This window comes from Rhinolophus ferrumequinum, assembly GCF_004115265.2.
Source record: "Rhinolophus ferrumequinum isolate MPI-CBG mRhiFer1 chromosome 15 unlocalized genomic scaffold, mRhiFer1_v1.p scaffold_54_arrow_ctg1_1, whole genome shotgun sequence".
In the NCBI taxonomy this organism is placed as follows: domain Eukaryota; kingdom Metazoa; phylum Chordata; class Mammalia; order Chiroptera; family Rhinolophidae; genus Rhinolophus; species Rhinolophus ferrumequinum.
The window spans coordinates 2,660,748-2,681,334 of NW_022680357.1; the positions used below are offsets into that span (position 1 = coordinate 2,660,748).

Below are 20,587 nucleotides of genomic sequence, written 5' to 3' on the forward strand. Positions count from 1 at the left end.
CATGTGGGAATCGAACCAGCAGCCTTCGGCGTTAGGAGCATGGAGCTCCAACCGCCTGAGCCACCTGGCCGGCCTCTGAGGTTTCTTTTTCATTTTAACATTCCCCCCTTTGATCAAGATCTTTCTCTGAAGGCATCATGGACCAGTAATCAGTTTTTCCACATTTTGTGGTTTTGTCCCTCTGTGCCAGGAAGGACCTTTCCTGGCTGTTGTCTTCCATGTTGGAAGAAAAGTGCACAGCGATTGGAAACCATTGAGGTCACATTTGGGTAGCAAGGAGGGTATGAGGAAGGACGCTTAGGCATTCCCATCTAAAGTCTATTTTATCAGGGTCATAAGCATTGCAGATATCTTGAAGCATTGAGCCAGTGTCATTCTATGAAGTGCATCGTTTCTGCAGGGGCTTGACGGGCACTAGGTACAAAGTTTGAAAATAATTATACAAAACAAAATGAGCAGAATGAAATCCAGTTTATATAATGGTCCTAAACCAGGAGCCCAAACCTGAGATATGTCAAAGGAACATGGAGAGTCAGGTGAAATTTGTTGTAACCAATGGGCTTGTTCCTTAATTTTGTGTAATTGGGTCTCTACTTCTTCAAAAGAATTTATCTGTGTGCAACAGATGCTGTTTGCTATTGCAAACTAAAACATGGTTATTTTCAATGGACATAATCAGGCTATTGCAATATTGAAGTACATCTTTTATCAACTGTGGATCAAAAGAGGGAGGGGCTAGATGAATCAGACACCCTGTGACTATCTCAAAAGGGTGAAAGTTTAGGAGTTCCAAAGGGGGTGTATCAGATTTACAAGGACCAATAGCAATGCTTTTGGCCAAGGTAGTTGGAGGGTTTCCACAAATTTTGCCAATTCTGGTTTGTTCAACTAGTCCTGAAGACCGCTCCCTGGGTCCTTGCAATCTCCCATGACAGAAATCAAAAGAGCTTACCAGACACCAATGTAGACAAAGTTTTATTAAGACTGCACAAGGAAACCAGGTCGGTGAAAGAGAAGAAATGGATGGTTCCCTGAGGGAAGGTGGGGCAGGGTTTTTAAAGGGAGCTAAGGCAGGAGAACTATGTCTAGACACGAGGAGGCAGTTTTTCTTGGCGCCTGGACAATGTGGCTAAATGCTTCTTTGTGCTTCGCTTGTCTCATTAGCATGTTAAATTTCTACCCCTGGGTGTGATTTTTAGCATTAAAATGAAGAAAAGGTCACATAGAGGTCACCTCTGAACCTGACTGCACAGGCAGAGCCAAAAGAAAGTTCCTTGGCCCTTGTAAGCAGATGCTATGGTTAGTGACCCTGGAGCCTTTAGTGCTGATTGGTCTTCCTAGGACAGGTGTCCTTAGGGGACTTATCCAAGTATTAGCAGCTGGCTCCTGTCTGTTCAACCCTACTGACTTACCAGCAGGAATTTGCCTTCCCTTCTCAGGAGGATGACAAGCTCAGTGAAATGTTGTAGAAGTGGCTACGTAACAGTCTTGCCATAATATTTGACCCGTAAAATGGGTTCTCCAGTCGCTATGGAGCTCAAGAGGGGTTCCCTGGGTAGGGATGACATTTTTTCCAATAAGATTAGGCACTGAAGACAGTAGCTTGTCTACATGGAAAGGCTTTGACCCAATGGAAAAAACATCATTACCAGGACATATTTGTTTCCATGGGAATGGGGTAGCTGAATAAAGTTCATTTATTTGAATGGTTCATTGGGCAATTTAAAATGTTCTGGGGTGGTGTGGACAGTTTTCCTGGATTGTATTTTGGGCAGGTGGGGCAAGAAAAGTAGGTGCTTTATGCAGCCTTATTAATATTTCCCCACTAGCATTGGTTCACAAAGGTTATTTTATCAGTAGACCAATGATTCAATGCATGTACAACAGTCAGTAATGGGAATTTTAGAATTTCTGGCAGGAGTGGATTATTATTTGGCCCAAGGCCGAGTTCTCTCTTTTTATCAAACCGACAGTTATTAGATTTCCAATATTGTTTTTCCTTTTCTGGGGCCAATTTTTGAGCATCTCTAGTTAATTTCTCTAAATTATCATTTAGGGGAACATCTCTTTGGACCATGACAGAGGTTTGGCTGCTGGTTCCTTTGAGAGCAGTGTTCTTGGCGGAAATATATCAGTGAGATGGTTTCTTTTAGTCTCCAGGGATTCAAGTTTGGAATGCCCAAGTATCTTAGTAGCCAAGGCGGCTGGTAGGAGTATGGCATCTGACAGATTTTGGACACAAGCCATTTTTAGTTGTACCCCCATTAGAAGTAAGGCAACTTGAAGGAGAACTGACTCTCGGTGGTGAACACACAATGGGATTTATAGATGATGTAATACAGAGTTGTACACCTGAAATCTATGTAATTTTACTAACAATTGTCACCCCAATGAATTAAAAAAAATAAAAATAAAATAAAATAAGTAAGGAAACTTCACTGTTTCCATAGTGTTTCAAGGTCATAAGCTACCCCAAAGGCATAGCGACTATTCGTATAAATATTTGCGGTTTTGCCCTTAGCTAGAGCACAAGCCAGAGTAAGAGTGTATAATTCAACTGGTTGGGCAGAGGTCGCCAGAGGCAAAGGTGCTGCCTTGATGACTTCAAAACAAGTTACAACAGCATACTCAGCCCAATATTTACTGTTTCATCCTTTAAATAAGAACTATCAGTAAACCATGAAAAATCTACATTGGTTAGAGGACCTTCCTATACGTTATCACGGAGAGTCAAAAGGGGAGCTGTCAGCATCAAGCATTGGTGAGGGGTTTTTGTCAGTGATGGAAGGGATACCAGGTCAAAATTAATACAGTGAGGAAGAGTTATACCAGAAGCGGTCAGCAAGGATTTCATAGGTGAGACGACTGGCGGACAATTATTGAGTGTGATGAGAATTCAGGAGGGCTTCTACTGCTTGGGTACAAGATGGTTAGGGGGTATCCCATGACTGTTTCTTTGGTGGCCTTAACTAAAAGGACGGTGGCAGAAACGGCTGTGAGGCAAGGGCGGGTATCTTTGTGCCACGGGGTCTAGCTGGGGGCGATAGTACCCCGTGGGGCATGGCGATGTCCACACGTACTTGCGGGTGAGCACCAGGGAGGGACCCTACACGGAAAGTGAAGGGACCAGCCGCGCGTTCTGCCCGCCCCTTCCGGCGTCGCCACTTCCGGCGTCGCCGCGGGTAGGTGTGAGGGTCTCGGACCTGGGAAGGGACAACCCTGAACGGCGTATCCCACAGACATGGAACAGGACGACCCGGATGAGGCGCTGACGGAGCTGCGTGAGCGGCGACTGGGCGCGCTGGAGCTGCTGCAGGTGGCAGCGGGCTCGGGCCTGGTCGCATACGCCGTGTGGGCGCTGCTTCTGCAGCCGGGCTTCCGCCGGGTGCCGCTGCGGCTGCAGGTGAGGGGCGGGCTTGTGGGCGGGGCTTAGGGGGCGGGGCCCGGGCTGGTGGTCGAAACTCCTGGCGGGGCTCTAGCCTGTGGGCGGGGCCAAAGCTGGGGACGTCTGAATCGAGGAGCTAAGCCGGGGTGTGAGGGGAGGGGGATGGCGCTGCACCCCGGGGCCAGCCGGACTGTGGATTGGTCCCTGCTTCAGGTGGGGCAGAACAGCGCGTTGCTAAGAAAGGAAGCCCAGGAGGCAGCTTCCGCCTCTTGCCCAGTGTGATTCAGGTTTGGGGACCGGACCTGCGAGGCGTGGGAGTGGCTAACGGACTAGCCCTCCCAGCCCCGTCCACCTCCTTGCCCAGGTGCCCTATGTTGGGGCGAGTGTGCGGCAGGTGGAGCACGTGTTGTCGCTGCTTAAAGGCCGTTCTGGAAAGCTGGTGGACCTGGGATCTGGCGACGGCAGGATTGTAAGGAGTAGGGGTGGGGGGGTGTCCTTACTGCTCTCTCCTGCCAGCACACCTCTCCACCTTCTGGTCCTGACTCTCTTGGGACCCACAGGTGCTGGCTGCTCACAAGTGCGGTCTACGCCCAGCTGTGGGCTACGAGCTGAACCCATGGCTGGTGGGGCTGGCTCGGCTGTATGCCTGGAGGGCAGGTTGTGCGGGCAGTGTCAGCTACCACCGTGAGGACCTCTGGAAGGTAACTTAGGGAGTCCTGGACCCCCTCCAACCCCACACCTGATGTCCATGCTTCCAGTTCTAGCTTGACCACCCTGCTGACAGTCCCAGCTGCCTCTACCACCTGGGCAGGCCGGGGGCTGGCACTCAGAAGCCATGGTAATCCCATGCCCACCAGACCTCTTCCCCAGCTGGGGTCCCATTCCCTACTGGGACGACCTCTTCTTCCCACAGGTGAGCCTGAGGGACTGCTACAATGTGTCTGTGTTCCTGGCCCCCAGCGTGGTAGGTCTGGGGTTTCCTAGCCCAGGCTACCCCAGCATATGTGACGGGCCTGCAGGAGCTGGGAGGGGGCAGCCTTGTTCCACCCTGCCCACTCCACCCTCCTACTCTCTCCCACAGCTCCCACTACTGGAGAGCAAACTACAGGTGGAGCTGCCTGAAGGGGCCCGTGTGGTGTCAGGGCGCTTCCCCCTCCCCACCTGGCAGCCTGTGGCTGTGGTGGGTGAGGGTCTGGACCGCGTCTGGGCCTATGACATCCGTAATGGTGGGCCAGCGGGGCAGGCTGTCCCGGCACCCAGTTCTACCTCAGTTCCTAGGGCCCCTGATCCTCAGGCTGGCTGATCATGTGGACACTAAATAAAGACTCGTGGGCTCCATCCTGACTCTTGTTGGGTAGAGGGCCGGGTGGAATGACTCCCCATGGCGTGCGGAGGGCTTCCTTCTGGTCGGGAAGAGTTGTGCTCTGAGCTTATCTGATGACCAGTTAGCGGCTGCGGGTCCTTGGGCGCGGAGACTTGGCTGTCGGTGCTGCCCCCACTTTCTGGGGGTCCCCGGTACCCACCAGCTTCCTCAGCCGCAGGATCTCCTGCTTGTACCTGCTCGGAGAGACCAGGCTTAGTTACCCGCCTGACTGTGGACAAGCCCTGCCTCTAGTGTTTGGGACCCACCCCAATCCCACCTTCCCAGGAGCCCACCTGCCTAGGTGCTGGTCCACATACTCCTGGAGCTCAGAAAGTTGCTCCTCAGCCATCGTGGCCCGGACTAGCAGCTGTGCCCGCTCCTGTTCCAGCTCTGCCTGGCATGGGGGGGACATAAGCCATGAGCCAGGACAGAGTGTGAGGAGGGCCCCCAGCCAGGCCTTGCCCACTCACTACCTGGGTGCCACGGGAGAAGTCCTGGAGCTTTTGGTGGATCTGGGCCCAGGATGCAGCTCCCAGGTCCCTGTGAGGGGAGAATGGGGGTGTTGGCCCAGGCGCTGACCACTGACCCTGCTCAAGATGGGGCCCCTAGATCTTTGAGGTTCCTCCTGGGGGCGAGTTTAGGACAGCATGGGCCCGTCCTGCCACTATGGGCCCTGCTTGTGCCTTGGAGCCTTCTGTGCTCCATGGGGAGGGGTGCAGGGCAGCCCAGGCCCAGAGGGCCCACTGGCCGCTCCGGTCACTTAGACAGTGACCCCGGTGTCTGTAGGGATGCTGATGGGGGGGGGTCTCCCCTCATGCTGGGCATTTGTTTCCCAAAACCCTGGGAGGTGGGCCTGTATAAACAAACATCTGCCCATTACACAGTTGGAAACATGGAGACCCAGAGGCAAGGGCTGTGAAGGGCACCACGTAGCCTGCTCCTGGCCTGTCTTCCAGGTTTAACTGAAACATCCCTTCCTCTGGGCTCTCACTGTCCCTCCCATTCGAGGTCAGCCCCTCTCCCATCAGAGCCTCTCTTCACCCCAGACACTTGGCTTTTCTGTAATTATTGGCGTCTCCCATATAGACAGACTTGCGGGCACAGACAGTCCACCTTGTTTACTGCTGCAACCAGAACCCTGCACAGCAGTTACAGAGTTAGTGGAATAAATGAATGACACCCCTGCAGGTCCCCCCAGCAACCACACCAGGGCACTCACTGTGGCTCTGATGTGCCCCCCTGGGAAGCTTCACCAGGTCCTTTCTGTAGGAACAAGAGTAGGGTCCTGAGTCCTCTGTGTAAGGCTGCATAGTAGGGATTCTTGGTTGGCTGGTCAAGGTAGGTCGCTCAGAGGCCCTGGGGTAGGGACTTTTCCTGAGCCTGGGCTGGGTCCTAAGGTGACTTCTGGGCTCTGGGCCCCAAGGCCAGTGAGGGGCGGCAGGGAGGGATCACCTGGGCCTGGAGCTTCCGAAGGTGTGTCTCCAGCTTTGTCTGCTCCTCCTTTGGGTGGCCAAGCTTGGTGACCAGGTGCAGGGACAATGGCTCCAGGTCCATTGTGGCTGTATCAGAGGCAGCCTTGGGGATCTCAGGTACCCTGTTGGGGTCTGCCAGTACCTGCTGCACACTAAGCCACATGCCAAGTCATGTAGAGCCACACACCCCCCGCCCAGGTGCTTATCTCAGGGGAGGGGCTTACCTGTGGGCAGCCAGCAGCTCCTCATGTCTTCGGCTCAGATCTGCCAGGCCCTTGCGGTAGGCTCTAGCAGCCCTGGCCAGCTGTTGCTCACGGCTGTGGTGGGCAGCCCGGATGTCTTCCAGAGTATTCTCCAGGAATGTCCTAACAGCTGCGGCTGTAGGTGCCTGGCCTGTACCATCTGCATACTCCTGGAGGAGATGGGGTGGAGCCTGGGCTTGGTTGGGCCCACACCCCTCCCCCCAGTCCCTTCCATGCGGCAGGTCCAGCAGTGCAGCAGGTGGGGCCCATAGGGTCTCTGAAGCAGCCCGGCAAACCCAGGTCAGGCTTGGGCTCTCCGGTACCTAGGGGTCTCCCACCCACCACAGGGTCACCCTGCCCAGTGTTTACCGCCAGGGTTTGGGCGCTGCGCTGTAGCCTGATGGCATACTCCTCATTCAGCTTCTTGAGTTGTAGCTGCAGGCGGGCATTCTCGGCCTCAGCCTGGCGGAGCTGGCCCTGGCAGGTGGACAACACCTACGGGTGGAGGTGGACCTCTGCTGAGCTTGTAGGACCCCCACCCCCCAGATCTCAAAGTGGGTACGGCTGGACCTCACCATGGCGTGTGCAGCCAGTTGCCGCCCAGCTGTCTTGGCCTTCTCCTGGGCTCCCTGCAGCTGCTGGCCCAGGGCTGCCCTGTGGACATGGGTATAAGGCTCAGCCAGACTCGGTGGGGGACTCCCTCTGCCCCTTGGGGACAGCTGTTCCTTGCACTGTGCCAGGTGAGGCAGCCACTCACACTTGCGTCTCCAGTGCCTGCTGCTGGGCTCTGTGCTGCTCCAGTGCCCGCTTCTCTTCTCCCTGCAGTTTTGGGGTGCACAGTGCTGGCCAGATGAGATCCCAACCTCTGGGTCCCCTGCACTGCCCTGTCCCAACCCTGGGCTGGGAGTAACCTGAACAGTCCCCTGCATTAGGTGGCTACACACTCACCCCATTCCCCAGCGTCTGCTGTTTGTCCTCAGGGATCCGGAAGTCCTTGGACTGCACCTGTATGGGAGAGTGGGTCCCAGCCTCACTGCGCCCCTGCTGCACCTCTATTTGGCTTCCACCCAGCCAGGCCCTCCATGCACTTATGGTGACCTGGACTCTGTGGTGGCCGGAGTGTCCCTGCCCCCTGGCCTTGCGCCCAAGCTCCTGTGCAGGCACCTGCTGTTTTCCCAGATCAGCCTCTGCCGTGGCTGCACGCTCTCCGTGCAGTTCCAGCTCCAACACCCGGCTCTCCAGCCTCAGGACCTGTGGAGCGACCAGGGTGAGCAGGTGTACCTGCCTGTCAAGCCACCTGGGGCAAGACAACATCCATTTTTGGCACACATGGACACAGCACGCTCAAGACATTCAAGGACTCAGACACCGTGTGAGTGGGCACAGTCATGTGGGGCACACCCACACCCACCCACAGCAGTCAGGCTGGCACACGTGGGCCTATATCAGCGCCCACCTCACTCTTCAGCTCGAAGATTTCAGCCTCGTGCTGCTCCTGCAGGCGATGGGTTCTGATCTGCAGGTCGACCAGCTCCTTGGAGACCTGTGGGTGGCCAGGGCGAGAGGTGGTGCCTGTAGCACCCTGCTGTGGGCACCCTCCTTCCTGCCAGCTCCCCAGGGCCCCACACTCACCAGCAGCCGCTGCTCCTCACTCAGCTCTACATCTGAGGGAAGCTCTGTCTTAATGCTGGTGGCCCAGGCTGGGGTACCCCCAGGGACTCCTGGCAGCCAGTCCTCCATCAGTGGCAGAACCTGGGGAGGCACCACCCCCCACGCCCCAGGTGGGTCTCAGGCCTGGGCTCTGGCCACTCCTATGGAACCACCAGCCATCCACCCCCACACACCCAGACTAGCTGAGCTGGAGGAGCTGAGTCCATGGCCAGAATCAGACCCAGAACATGGGTATCTGCACTCTGCCTGGCCCCTGAGGGGACAGGGAAGACCCCCAACACCATGGCAGAAGCAGCAGCATCTTGGGAGGACTCACATTTTTAGTGGCCCAAGGTGGGGCCCCTGGCCTGGGGCCTGGGGCTGCCATACGCTCCATAGGCAAAAGGATCTCTGGCTGCCCCAAGCCCAGTGCAGCCTCGCCTTCTGGCCTGTTGCTGTGACACCATGGCTTGTGGCTTGCGTTGCCAAGGCCTCTGTTGGTCCCGGGAGTCTCTCAGGGGCCCCGCCCACGAGGACTGACAGGGGAATTCTGTGGTTGGGGAGGTGAGGGAAACTCTCAGTTCCTTCCATATATGGCGACCCATTTTTTCTGACTTCAGTTTCCTCACCTGGGAAATGCAGACCAGCACCCCTGTATTTATCCAGGGATGGAACCAGGGAGGCTTGAAAGCGCCCAGCCCGGGCAGGTGTGGGACAGCGCGCACTGAAAAGGAACTGCCACCGCTGTTACTGTTATTCTCACGCAGGTGCCCTGCCTTACCGTATAGGTTCTCATACTCATTAGTTGTCTTCTATGTCCCTTGCGGTGCTTGCTGAGTGCCTGGACGGGCAGGCGATCAAACTGGACAGATCTCGCACCCCTACTCTGTCAGGGGTCGGGGAAATCCCAATCAGGGGTCGGGGAAATCGGGAGGACACTGGAGGGCTTCGCGGAGGAGGTGCCGTAGCGCGGGGCGGGATGGGACTGGATCTGCGTGCGGCCCCCACCGGGCAAGCGTGGGCTCCCGCCAGCGCACGCGCGCTCCCAGCGGTGGGCTTGGGTCCCCGCTGCGCGCAGGTTCCGGGCGGGGCTGGGTGGAGGCGGTTGCCGGCGGCGGGAACGAGCGCCAGGCTCCGTCCAGGTCCCAAGACCAGCGCCCGAAGTCCGCCACTGTCCGGCGTCCTTCAGGCGGGTCGCGTACCCGGCTGGTGCAACCCGTGCAGGTAAGTAGGCGGCCTGGGAAGGAGACTGTCGGGGGCCGGGGCCGGAGGTGTGCTGCGGCAGGAGGTGCCTGGGAGGTGGGGGGTTGGTGGGGAGGGCCCGGATAGAGGCGGGGCCCAGGAGACGTGACCTATCAGGACGGCTGTCAAACAAGCTCGGCTGAGGGCGGAGCCTGGGAGGAGGCGTGGCCTAGAGAAGGCGTAGAGTGGCGTAGGAGGGGCGGGGCCTGGCGTCCACAGCGGCGGGTCCGCTTGAAGCTGGGGCGAGGGATTCCACCCGCCAGTTCCTGGAGCAGAAAGCGGGGCTTCTTTTCCGGCCGCCCAGTGTGTGGAGCTGATCCCTTCCGGTCACAGTCTTGCCTCGGGTCTGGAGAGGGAAGCCCCACCCTCAGGAAGGGACTCGGAAGGCTGGGGGCCTGTTTGGGGGGAGGCTCGGGGTGGTTGAGCTCTGCGACCATGGAGGTCAGGGTCATCCCTGTGCTTGAGCACAACTATGTGTGTCTGGTCATCGAGGAGCACACGCGAGAGGCTGTGCCCGTGGACATGGCCATGCCCAAGAGTGTGAGGGCAGGCTGTGGGCCCAGGTAATCTTGGTCAGCGGCCTGCCAGACTGGCAGTCCCCCTTCCCAGAGGCTCCCCGACCACCCTGGTTGGAGCAGACCCTTCCCTTTTCTAATCTCTGGTGGTTTGGCGTTCAGAGTTCCTAGATTAGATCTGGGGTCTCCCCTGGGGTTAGGATTGCCTCTGACTCCTCGTTTCCTTTCCTCTGGTGCCTAACTGTTGCATACATACTGGGCGCGCTCACTAATTGCTGGATCCCCCCTACCCCCCGCCCGGTCCTGGCCTGCCCGACGCGCTGTGCACGCCAGACCTGGCGCTCTGATATAGGGGGTGGGGGGCACTGGACCGTCCGCCTTTCCGTAACTCCCGTCCCTTTTAATTGCTGCAGATCGTAGGACGGGAGGGAGGGTCACTGACCACGGTTCTGACCATGCACCACCACTGGTGAGGGCAGTTGGGCAGGCTGAAGCTCGGGGGGCATTGCCCCTAGCCCACCCGGACCGGGTGTGATCTTGCTCCCGCCCATCTGCAGGGACAACGCCGAACTGGCACGTCTGCGGCCGGGGCTGGTGGTGCTGGGAGCGGACGAGTGCCTGTGCACGCTAACCCACGCGCAGGCACCCTGTGAGAAGCTTCGGGTGAGCGCGTGCCAGGGAGGGCCCAAGGGCGCCCTGTCTGCCCGCCTCGGACGCCCACCTGCCCCTCGGCCGCAGTTTGGGGCCCTCCATGTATGCTGCTTCCTGATGTCCGGCCACACCTGCAGGCCCATGAGCTACTTCCTCTGGGAAGACAAGTATTTGATCCGCCTGCCTTGTTTTTGGATACCGCTGCCGCGAGCCCACCCGCCCTACGTCCCTCTGACCCCGCCACCTCATCTCTGATTCGCCCTCCTCCCCAGGGGACACGCTATTCTGGCAGCTTCGGTTGGCACCTGGAGAGCACAGCTCAGCAGATGCCGTTTCCTTGAAAATAAGACCTAGCCGGACAATCAGCTCCAATGCGTCTTTTGGAGCAAAAATTAATGTAAGACTCAGTCTTATTTTACTATATTTACTTATTTTAAGACCGGATCTTATATTAATTTTTGCTCCAAAAGACGCATTGGAGCTGATTGTCAGGCTTGGCCTTATTTTGTAGATACACCAGTGCCTGGGAGAGACCCTGGGCGCCTTGCCTGGTGACAGTGTGCCGCCCATCCCTTCCCCTCCCTCTGGGTCCGGCCTCCCCGCACAACCCACAGGCTGTACACCCGCTGTATGCCAGGACAGGGCAGACTGGGCGTGGTGAGGGGGAACACGGAAGGGTGCTGGGGTCCGGGGAGGGTCCAGGCCAGGTGGGGTGAGTGCCTCCCCTGTCTGTCCCTGTGGCAGTACTGTGTAACCTAAGTGCCTCCTTTCTCCAGAAGGTATTCTGTGGCCATGAGCACACACTGGGTGACCTTGAGTTTGTGCCAAGTAGAGCCCTGCAATGACCAGGTGAGGGCCAGGTTGTCATGGGCCAAGGGGCGGCTGGTTTTCTCAGTGGTGAGGGCTGGAGCAGCACTGCAGGGGCAGTCAGCCATGACTGGCTCCGGGGGACCAGACCTGGCTTAGCCTGGGGTGTGCTGCCTGGCTGAGACTCCCACCGGTGAGGGGAGGCTTAGTGGCCTTGGGCCGGAAATGGGGCAGCCTGTTGGCCCGACTCACGAATGGCTGCCTTCAGGGTCCAGGCTGGGGCCAGACTGGGTAGGGCAGTGCCTCCTCTGCTCTGGCCCTCAGGCTGGGGCTCAGACAAGGTGTGACAAGGACCTGTGGTTATTCCAGAAGGATGAGGAAGCCATGCCCACAGTGCGATCCACTCTGGCTCAGGAGCTCCTCTACAACCCCTTCCTGGGGGTGGCGTCCTGGGCCTTCCTGTGGGGCAGGCTGGGGGCATATGGCAGGGCCTGAGCCAGTGCGTCTTGGGGGGCTCTGTGTTCTCCCCATGGACTGCACTTCAGAACCAGCGGGCTCGGGGCCAGCTTGCCGTCGGTGGTGCCTCCCTGGCAGTCATTGGGACACGGAGAGAGGTGTCGGGGGACGGGTTATTAGGCTGACTGGCACAGTGGAGAAGCTGCTAGGAGTCTGTGTGCAAGTTTATCAGGAAGGTGGCTCCAGGGAAGGTCCTGGAGGTGCTTTGAGGGAGGGCTGAGCCTCTGCAGCCACAGGCCTGGGCACTCCTGGCCCTGCAGTGTGGGGGGGAGGGCTCCTGAGCACACCCTAACTGAACTGAGTCTCTCAGGGACCTGCCCAGGGGCCAGGCAGCATGTTCCCCCCTTCCTCAACCCTGGGGGTGACTGGGCCCATAGAATTGCCTCTGGAACCTTCCACAGCCCCACCCGACTGGCTGCCCAGTCTTAGAGGATGGGCACGCTGGTACTTCCTGGTAGTGGGCATGAGGGCCCCTCTCTGGGGCACACTTGAGCTCTGACACCTGAGTGGGAAACAGCCTAATGGGGTACACAGGGCTTTTGAACTTTGAATAAAGCTTTGAAAGGCCTTTTTGCAATGCTGGCAGAAACTCAGAGAGATGCTGTTTCCAGAAGGTCTCTTTATTAGAAGTGGAGCTCGGTGGGGCGGGGCCTGACAGGCCACCCGGGTCTGTGCCGGGTCTGTGCTCTCTCCCTCCCCCACCCCGGTAAGTGGGCATCCAGCGCTTGAGACAGTACTCAGCTGGAGAGATAACTGAGGCCTGGCACCAACAGAGCCTTCTTCCCACGTGGAACTTGGCCCGGAGAACACAGGTTCTTGGGCCCTGGAGGCCTCAGCTTTGTGAAAATGAAAACCCAGTTCCAGGTGGAGTGACACCACTTCCCCAGCATGGGGTGTCGTGGGCTGGGGGCCCCTTTCCTCTGCTGCCAAATGCAATTCGGTTCCCCATGTTGCGCTGTAAGCTTGACCAGCCCAGCAGGTCTGGCCTATCGCAGCTTCCGGGGTAACTCTAGAAATGGGGGAGAGGAACCCCACTTTTGCTCTGCCTTAAGCTCCTCGTGAGACTGGCTAACAGCCTCACCCGCTTGGGCCACCACAACCAGGAGGAGCCAGGGCACTGCCCACGGACATGGGTGTGTGGGAGGTTCTAGAACCCTGTGGAACCTCTGGCCTCCTGTGCTGGCGAGTCCAGCTGAAGTGCAGGCTGGAGTTCACCTTGACTGGCTGTGGGTCCCGAGTCCCAGCTCTATGCGGGTTCCTCACCCAGCATTTCGGGGTGACTTCCTTCCTGGAGACCCGGCACAGCCTCCCCTGGCTGCCGTGGGCTCTCCTACCACCTGATGCTGAGGCCGGAACTGGCTTTCTCTACTGCGTGGTAGCTCGTGTGCAGTAAGCGGTCGGCCTGCGTGGAGCCCTCGCCGTGCAGCCACTGCCCGTACAGCTCCTGGACGCCAGGCACGTCCTCTGGAGCCTCTGTCCTGACCATGCTGTACAGCCTCTCCACGTGCTGGAGAAGCTGCTTGTCGGGTGCGTCAGGGGCCTTGAGCTGGCCTCCCCCGTTCAGGCAACCTGGGGCACAGGAGGATGGACAAGGGCGAAGGCACGGTCACGGGGGCGTGTTCACACGCCAGGGGTAAAGGCCCCGCTTCCGCCCCTCCTGTCCTGTAGCACTGGTCCCAGAAGGGCCCCGTGCCGCCTGCAGTGGGCCTGCTCAGCTACCTGCGGGGCAGGCCATGACCTCCACGTAATGGTACGGGCAGCGCCCTCGCTTGAGCTTCTGCACCAGGTTCTGGATGTTGCGGAAACCGTAAGCCGCGGCAAAGTGCAGCAGGACTCGGCCCTCCCTCTCCAGCATCACCTCCTGGAAATCCTTGTTCCTGCAGGCGGGAGGAGACCGCACTCGTTCCCATTCCCACAGATGCGGATGCCAACCTCACCTGCTCCCGGTGGGGGACAGTGACGGAGGGGGACGGCAGAAAGCTTACTCCACGAGTCGCCAGGTGACCCCACCCCCAGCCTCGGTTTCCTGATCTGTAGAATGGGAACACACTTCCCAGGATGGCCGTGCGGTGTGATGAGATCAGATACAAAGCACCACCCTCCCTCTGTGGGATGGAATGTCCCGTCAGGACACATCCTGTGCTGGACATGCCATCCCGGCAGAGGATACTGACCCCTACAATGGGGAGACCAAGGCCCAGAGAACTGTGGCCCATTTACGTGAGCTGGAGGCGAGGGCCAGCTCCTGCCATATGCCGCAGGGTCTGTGCCAAACCCAGCTCACTGTCTTCCATGGAGCCCACCTCAGCGAGGGGACCCAGGGCCAAGACGGCCCCAACTGCAGCCCTTGTCACTGACCTCAGAGGTTTGTAGGTGATCTCATCCACGTGGATTCCAAAGAGCTCCCGGGCTGCATGCCGGAACACGTGCTCCAGGTAGCCCCCTGAACCCCCACCTCGATGGCTGATGGGCTCCTGGGCAGACACGCTGCTGCACCTGGGGAGGAGGGCAAGGCCTCAGAGGGCTGCTGTCTGCCCAGGCTTCTGGGTGACTTCCATCTCTCTAGGTTAGGGGGTTTGCTTTCTTAGTGGGAACAAGTCGTGGACTCCTGGGGGCTTTGTTGGTGTCAGGAGGTCTCTCGGGGCGTGGGGGGAGGACTGTCCCCTCCGTCGAGACACCTGTTCTGGGAGCTCAGACCTGTGTCAAGTTAGGGTCAGCTCTGATGACCACCAGTGAACTGTCCACTGGCCACCTCGTGAACTGGACCACCTCTGTGGACTCCGAGACAGACATCGGGCCAGGCACAGAAGCAATTGGAAGGAAGCCATGGTGGGAAGAGGGAGGAAGGGACACTGCCCGCTGCCACTGTCCTGCTGCCTCCCAGGGCACCTGCAACCCCTAATGTGGACAGCGCTCCGACACTGGATGTATGTCTGTCCCTTCTACGAGGGCAGGTAGCGACTTACAGACTATCTAGGGGGGCTGGCTCCAGTTCCGATAGCGAGACCCCTTCTTCTTCCAGCAATTTTAAGACTTCTCCTACGATGGAACCACAGCACAGAGCTTATCAGTAAAAACACAGAACGTCAAAGAACACCTGTCATCGGTTTCCCTAGCAACCTGTAATTTGGCACGCGGGGCCTGGGTGTCCACCCCCCGGCTTGTGGGTGGAGGGTGAACCCGGCCACAGGGGTGAGGGCGGGGACTCCATTTCTGAAGACCCTCAGGATGGCACCCACCCTCCCAGTGAGGCGGCAGGGCTCGCACATGCCAGCCCCTGGGCGCTTCCCCAGCAGTGCGCCTGTCACATCTGGGCACGTGTTTGTGCAGGGAGACCTTCCCCTGACTGTCCAGGTGCCCAGGCATTCATTTTTCTGTCTTTTAAGCATTTGGAGACTCTGTGAGGCTGCTCAACTCAGAAATGGGGTGACCCACGTGAGCCAGAGTGGCGGACAAGACTCTCCAGCCTTCTTGTGCAGACTGTTTTAGAGCAAACACTGGGGGACTCGTCTGCTACAGGTCCCTGAGACGGTGGGACAGCTGCACATGCTGACCTGGCTCTGAGGGAGGGTCCCTGCCTCCTGCCAGGCCCTGGGGCTCCCTGCACAAGGGATGGCAGCTCCAGCAGAGCTTGTGGGCAGGACCTGGGTGATGCCAGCCTATGCCCTGGGCTTGAGGACCACACCAGGAGGTTGGGGGCTCAGGGTGGCAGGACCCAAACCTGTCGTGACAACACAATCCACGTCGCGTGTCTGGTGCTCCTGGCTGTAAAAGTCGGGTCTGGACGCTTCCAGCTTTTTATCGTAGCAGGGCATCACTGTCACGTGGTAGATCTTGTCAGGGGTCACACACTGCACGGAGAGACATGGACATATGGAGTCACTGCCGCACCCCAGCAGTAAAAGGGTCCTGTTAGGGGGAGGTGGGGTGAGATCGCAGGCGCGATGGCCAGGGCACGACCACGCCCTGCAGGCCTTGGGTCCTCTTTCAAGACAGGGACACGGAATCATTCACGGCTGGACGGTCCCCGTTACCTGCTGCCGGGCAAAGAAGTCCTTGACCAGGGAGCCCATGACCTGCTGTGGGGACCGGGCTGTGCTGACGTAGGGGATGATGATGTTCCCGTGGGTCTTCTCGGCATAGCAGATCCAGCCTGCGGCCGACACAGAACAAAAGAGGAGGCTCGCAAGCCGCCTCTCACCAGCTTGGCAGCGACATGACATTCTGGGGGTGGACCCACTTATACAAGGAGTGTCATCCCATTAAAGGATGTCACCATCGCATGTTTCTAGCATCCACGTGATTCCTGTCTTGGGGAACTGAAGTGACTACAGGTGAATCTCAGGGCAGCTCCTGCGGCCAGAGGCCACTCTGGGCTGGCGTCTCTAGCCTGTTCAAGCTGAGCGCTCAGCAACCCCCCACCCATTCACACTACCCACGTCGAGCTGATCTCGTGTCTGCAGTGTGAGCACACCTGGGCAGGCGGAAGTCAGCACGGGCAAGGCCTGTTTGGAGTCGGCCTGTGCCCGGAATCGCCGCACGAACTCTCGCTGGCTCTCCAGGAGACTGAAGTTCCTCGAGAAGGCGGTATCGAACACATAGTGCGCCCCTGCAAGGCGAGCACGTCTCTGAGCCCCACAGACCACGGTCGAAGTGGAAGGCGATGCCAACCAGGCTCCCAAGAACAGGGGCTCTGCCTTCCACAGTGGCCACAGGAAGCGTGCAGTTCTGGTGTCACAGGACGCGCTGGGGCTGTGGATGGCCTATGTTGCCACCTGGGAAGCTTGCATGTGACCACCAGCTTCTTTTGTCTGCATCCAGCAGCTCCCATGGTGCCCAGGACATCGGCCTGCACCGGGCTCACCCCACATCCTCCCAGCACCGCTCCCGGCACACAGCATGTGGCCATTTGCTCTGAGCCAGGACCCAGCACAGACCTGGGAAATGTGTCTTGATAACAGTCATTCAAAAACAACACAAAGAGTGGGTGAATTATAGACCCGGCGGAGTGCAACGTCAGGACTCAGATGGTTTGCTCTTAAAAGGCATTGCTCTCAATCCTGAAGCAAAAACTTCAAGCTGAAGTCAAACTCAGAATAGAGTTCCGGATGTGTTTAAGTTTAGTGACTTGGAGGCGTGAAGAGCCCCTGCCCCGCCACCAACGCCCCTCTGTTGCAAGCGATCACGCGCACCCAAGGTTCCCCGCCTACCTAGTTTTTTAAAGAATGCAGTTAACTTCCTGGCAGTATCTGTAGGATTCAGCTGAAATTTCACAGCCAGCGATGCTCTGGATTGAGGTGAGACCGAAATGACAATCAGCCTCTGCTGACCAGGCGCCAGTGTCTGCAAAACAAGGGCCACACCGCTCACGTGGCACATTTTATAGAGACCCCCGGTGGGCCAGAGCTGGCGGGAGCAGCCCTCGCTCCGTCAGGTGGGTGTCACTGTTATAGACAGAGAACCCAAAGCTTAGGGCCCAACACTTCATTGTCGAAATATGGACAAGTGAATCTCCGAGATGCCACTGACAAGACTTAAAAATGTGGGGGTCCCTAGAGACACAGGGCAAAAGTCGCCGGGAGAGGAGCTGCCCTTGATAGCATGAACGAACGAAGGACGCTGGGGCTCCTGTTGGATTACAGCAGTCTCAGAGACCACCCACCACTTACCTTATTGGCATCTAGAACCTTCCGTAGCTCCTCGTGGCTCTGCTGAGTGATGAGCACAGTCTCGGCTGAGGTGACACAGCCACTGCACGCCAGGCAGTCATCCAGTGAGATCTTGGCCTTCTCTAGCTTCCGTGTCCCTCCGTCCTAGAAGCACGAGAACCCGGTAAGAAAAGGGCCCCTCTGCACGAGGACACAGAACGCTCAGGATAACGGAACCTACAGGACACTTTGATTCTCTCGCTCACAACACCAACAACCAACACGGTAGCTGGCTGGCTTTATGGGCCACTAAGGGTTTAAGTTATTTATTATAGAAATACTATAGAAATACTTGTACGTGTTCTGCATTTAAATAGCACCATCAAGTTCTAACTTGGGTACAAACTCGGCTGGAGGCTTGTGACTCTCCACAGAGGTCCCGGAGGGGTCACAATCGTGGGGCTGTGAGGACAGGAAAATTCCAAAGGCCAGGCTCTAAAAGGAGGAGGAAGAGAAAGGCAAGGGCGAGAATGAAGGAAGAAGGAGAGAGACAGGTGAGGACAGAGGGAGGAGATGGTGGAGACTGTCCGCTTAGCTCCAGCACCCACGGGACTTGGGAGAGATGCAATAAGCAGCAACATGCCAAACAGACACAGAACTTGGTGTACAAGTCGAGCCTCCAGGCTGACACTCAGCGACTCTTCTTAGATGCAGATGCTTCTAGCCGAGCCCCTTCACTGCCTCTGCAAACGCAGGAATGGTCTAAGCCCAGGCCAGCGGAGCTGCAGGGGCTGAGAATACAACCAGAGGGCCGAGGAGACGAGAACTCCCTTCCAGCTAACCTCACTAGGCCTGCGCTTTGCACCAAAGCCACCATCTGAGCTCCAGGTGGACTTTTAGAGTCCGATTGGCCTAAAGGCCCGGCATGCAATGCTGTATCAAACAATAGTCTGATGAGCTTCCCAACTTCCCTCCAAATCAAGCACTGCTGCTCTGGACAGTGGAGTACCCTGGCATCCCAACCTCGATGGGTCCCTTCATTTGTGGGACCCCTCCTGAGATGTCCTTTCCTTTAAAAGCACCTGGTCCCCATGCTGCGCCAGGCTCAGGCGGGAGCCCTGATGTGCTGCTGGCTCCCCCTCCTGCACCAAGTGAATAGTCGGCTTTCTCCCTATAAATCATTATTCGCTGTCCACCCCACCAGGAGTCTCCCTGGGGCTCCTCTTCCTGCTTGGAAGAAGTTCCTGGGCCGGATGCACCCAGTGCCTGCGGTCCATGGGCTGGCACAGACATTCTTGAGAGTCCAAACGGCAGATGGGCAGAGTGGATTTTAATACCGTTGGATCAGGAACTTACCATTGCTTAATTATACAAGAAGTATCTGTTCACTAAGAAGAACAAGGGGTCTGCACTGGAAAATCTTACGTAATTAGAACACACAGAGAGACAGAGAGACAGGGGGAGGGAGAGGAAGATGGGAACCACCATCTCTGCAAAAAGAGCCTGTGTCTGCCCCGGCCCCCAAGGCCATCCCTGCTCTCTCGGGCTCCCTGACTGTCAGAGAATTGGACCTGTGAAAAGGGACTGGTGAGCTGTGGGAGGTCTCATGGTCACTGCACTCATGATTGGGTGGAGCGGTGGAACGTGTTTCAGATCATCCGAGCTTGAACCTACCTGACTGACTTGGAAATAACTCCCGTCATCTTCAATGTGGATCTTGGCCACTCCGCTTCCCAGCGTCTTTTCCACCTTCATGGGCTTGATGCATTCCTGTACCAGGAAGAGACCCCCGACCTGGCCTGAGTGGACAGAGGCTCCTGAAGAAGAGGGGCGGCCTGCTGACGCACCAGGCACACGTTTGAACACCCTGCTGGCACTGAGGGTCACGCCTGCAGGTCACAGTCAGATGAAGGTGGTGCTAACCGGGCCCACATGCTGGCCTCTCAACAGACAGGGCCAACTCTGACCTTTATCCTTGTCAGAGTAAACTAGGAATGTGGCCACCCTGGGAGAGCCAGTGGCCAGTGTTACATTGGCCACTGACAGCGAGCCAAGGGGTGGGCAGGCACGCATTGCTCGGAGGTCACCTTCCTGCCCAGTGTCCCAGAAAAAAGTTCATTCCTCTCCCTTCCTCCCTGAGTTCTTGCCCTCTGCCTCATCACCACTAGGAGGACCTTATTGGCCACGGCCTTCCCAAACATGCTCATTTGGAGAAAGGCGGGGCTGGAGGTCTGTCTGAGCTCACCCCTGCGTGGGGGTGCCCCGCCCTCCGGGGACTCAGCCATGGCTCTCCCAGCTCTGGGCCTGCACAGCTGGTGGCAACTGATAGGCAGGCAACACCGACTTTCAAGTGTGGCTGACCTGTCCCCTTTAGGGGCAAGCTCTGTCCCCTTCCCAGAGTGCCCTCCGATGACGACCACACACCCTGACATTTACTGGGCAGTCACACGTGAGATTCTAGCGGTCCAGCTCCCTTGCTCTCCTAACGGGGGTGGGATATCCCACCTGTTTACAAAGAAGAAACTGTGGCTCGTGGGAGTTTGGCAGTAACTTCCTGGCCCCAATCCTGAGCCCACCTCCCCCCGGCTGGGTGACTCTGGGGCCACCTGCCTGGCACCCTCCGGCTTCCGTGTACCCATCTGTGAAGGGATACACGGCACTCCCCTAACGTGATAACCAGCTCCTACTTGCCTCATTGGGCTGCGTGGGAGGAGAGCCCCCGGGCCCACACCCTTGGACTTGACCTTGGGCATAGTCACCCGGTGGGGGCACGCACCGCCCTCCCTGGCTTCAGTTTCCTCGTCGGTGGAGAGATGTCTAGAGCGCCAGGGACCCCGGGGGCGCAGGCCGGGGTCCCTGGGTTCCGATCCCATTTCTCAGGGAGAGAAACTGAGACGGAAGGAGATTCCCCCCCCCCCCACCGCGCAAGGCCACCGCCCACCCGAGCTAGCCCACCTGAGACGGCCCGATGAAGTCATCTAGGTCCGTCAGCTGCAGCGCGCCGCTGAAGAGCGACGCCATGGCGGCCACACTGCCGCCGGATGCTGTGCTCAGGAATCACCAAACGTCGCGAAATGATGGGTTGTTCCGCCACGC

The 20,587-nt window shown here is 57.9% G+C and overlaps 4 protein-coding genes across 6 annotated transcripts; 2 read left to right on the forward strand and 2 right to left on the reverse strand.

Moving 5' to 3' along the window:
• Positions 1-27: 27 nt before the first annotated feature.
• On the forward strand, positions 28-4,723 carry ANTKMT (adenine nucleotide translocase lysine methyltransferase). The gene is made up of 5 exons (XM_033101601.1): positions 28-3,403; positions 3,750-3,854; positions 3,946-4,086; positions 4,299-4,349; positions 4,467-4,723. The coding sequence occupies exons 1-5, from the start codon at positions 3,242-3,244 to the stop codon at positions 4,686-4,688; spliced, it is 681 nt and encodes a 226-aa protein (XP_032957492.1). The 5' UTR covers positions 28-3,241; the 3' UTR covers positions 4,689-4,723.
• CCDC78 (coiled-coil domain containing 78) lies at positions 4,720-9,354 on the reverse strand. Of its 2 annotated transcripts, none has more exons than XM_033101600.1 (15): positions 8,894-9,354; positions 8,450-8,662; positions 8,095-8,214; positions 7,919-8,005; positions 7,627-7,713; positions 7,411-7,467; positions 7,220-7,281; positions 7,038-7,116; positions 6,832-6,957; positions 6,445-6,632; positions 6,201-6,372; positions 5,968-6,011; positions 5,222-5,288; positions 5,042-5,142; positions 4,720-4,942 (listed from the first exon to the last, which is right to left on the reverse strand). In XM_033101600.1, exons 2-15 carry the CDS (start codon positions 8,507-8,509, stop codon positions 4,831-4,833), a joined length of 1,362 nt encoding a protein of 453 aa, XP_032957491.1. In that variant the 5' UTR covers positions 8,510-8,662; positions 8,894-9,354; the 3' UTR covers positions 4,720-4,830. The 2 variants fall into 2 exon arrangements, with proteins under 2 accessions (XP_032957491.1, XP_032957490.1); XM_033101599.1 differs by having other exon boundaries at positions 7,561-7,713; positions 8,894-9,353.
• A 435-nt stretch (positions 9,355-9,789) lies between these two features.
• HAGHL (hydroxyacylglutathione hydrolase like) lies at positions 9,790-11,912 on the forward strand. Its single transcript, XM_033102112.1, is given in 7 exon segments — positions 9,790-9,893; positions 10,273-10,338; positions 10,427-10,532; positions 10,608-10,770; positions 11,238-11,343; positions 11,345-11,405; positions 11,700-11,912. Coding segments are annotated over 7 exon segments (729 nt in total). The 3' UTR covers positions 11,823-11,912.
• Positions 11,913-12,429: 517 nt separating this feature from the next.
• On the reverse strand, positions 12,430-20,587 carry CIAO3 (cytosolic iron-sulfur assembly component 3). 2 transcript variants are annotated; one of them, XM_033101597.1, is made up of 11 exons: positions 20,447-20,587; positions 19,166-19,261; positions 17,513-17,656; positions 17,054-17,186; positions 16,318-16,452; positions 15,878-15,996; positions 15,565-15,694; positions 14,810-14,882; positions 14,202-14,339; positions 13,563-13,720; positions 12,430-13,412 (listed from the first exon to the last, which is right to left on the reverse strand). In XM_033101597.1, exons 1-11 carry the CDS (start codon positions 20,510-20,512, stop codon positions 13,174-13,176), a joined length of 1,431 nt encoding a protein of 476 aa, XP_032957488.1. In that variant the 5' UTR covers positions 20,513-20,587; the 3' UTR covers positions 12,430-13,173. The 2 variants fall into 2 exon arrangements, with proteins under 2 accessions (XP_032957488.1, XP_032957489.1); XM_033101598.1 differs by lacking the exon at positions 20,447-20,587 and adding an exon at positions 20,183-20,358.

Coding starts and splice junctions, on each gene's coding strand:
- ANTKMT (XM_033101601.1), top strand. CDS start 3,242: ATGGAACAGGACGACCCGGATGAGGCGCTGACGGAGCTGCGTGAGCGG. Junction 3,404..3,749: donor GGGTGCCGCTGCGGCTGCAG/GTGAGGGGCGGG, acceptor CTCCTTGCCCAG/GTGCCCTATGTTGGGGCGAG. Junction 3,855..3,945: donor GATCTGGCGACGGCAGGATT/GTAAGGAGTAGG, acceptor TGGGACCCACAG/GTGCTGGCTGCTCACAAGTG.
- CCDC78 (XM_033101599.1), bottom strand. CDS start 8,509: ATGGAGCGTATGGCAGCCCCAGGCCCCAGGCCAGGGGCCCCACCTTGG. Junction 8,006..8,094: donor GTGAGGAGCAGCGGCTGCTG/GTGAGTGTGGGG, acceptor GGCCACCCACAG/GTCTCCAAGGAGCTGGTCGA. Junction 7,714..7,918: donor TCTTCGAGCTGAAGAGTGAG/GTGGGCGCTGAT, acceptor GTCGCTCCACAG/GTCCTGAGGCTGGAGAGCCG.
- CIAO3 (XM_033101597.1), bottom strand. CDS start 20,512: ATGGCGTCGCTCTTCAGCGGCGCGCTGCAGCTGACGGACCTAGATGAC. Junction 17,187..17,512: donor AGGTTCTAGATGCCAATAAG/GTAAGTGGTGGG, acceptor CTTGTTTTGCAG/ACACTGGCGCCTGGTCAGCA. Junction 16,453..17,053: donor TGCATTCTTTAAAAAACTAG/GTAGGCGGGGAA, acceptor CTCGCCTTGCAG/GGGCGCACTATGTGTTCGAT.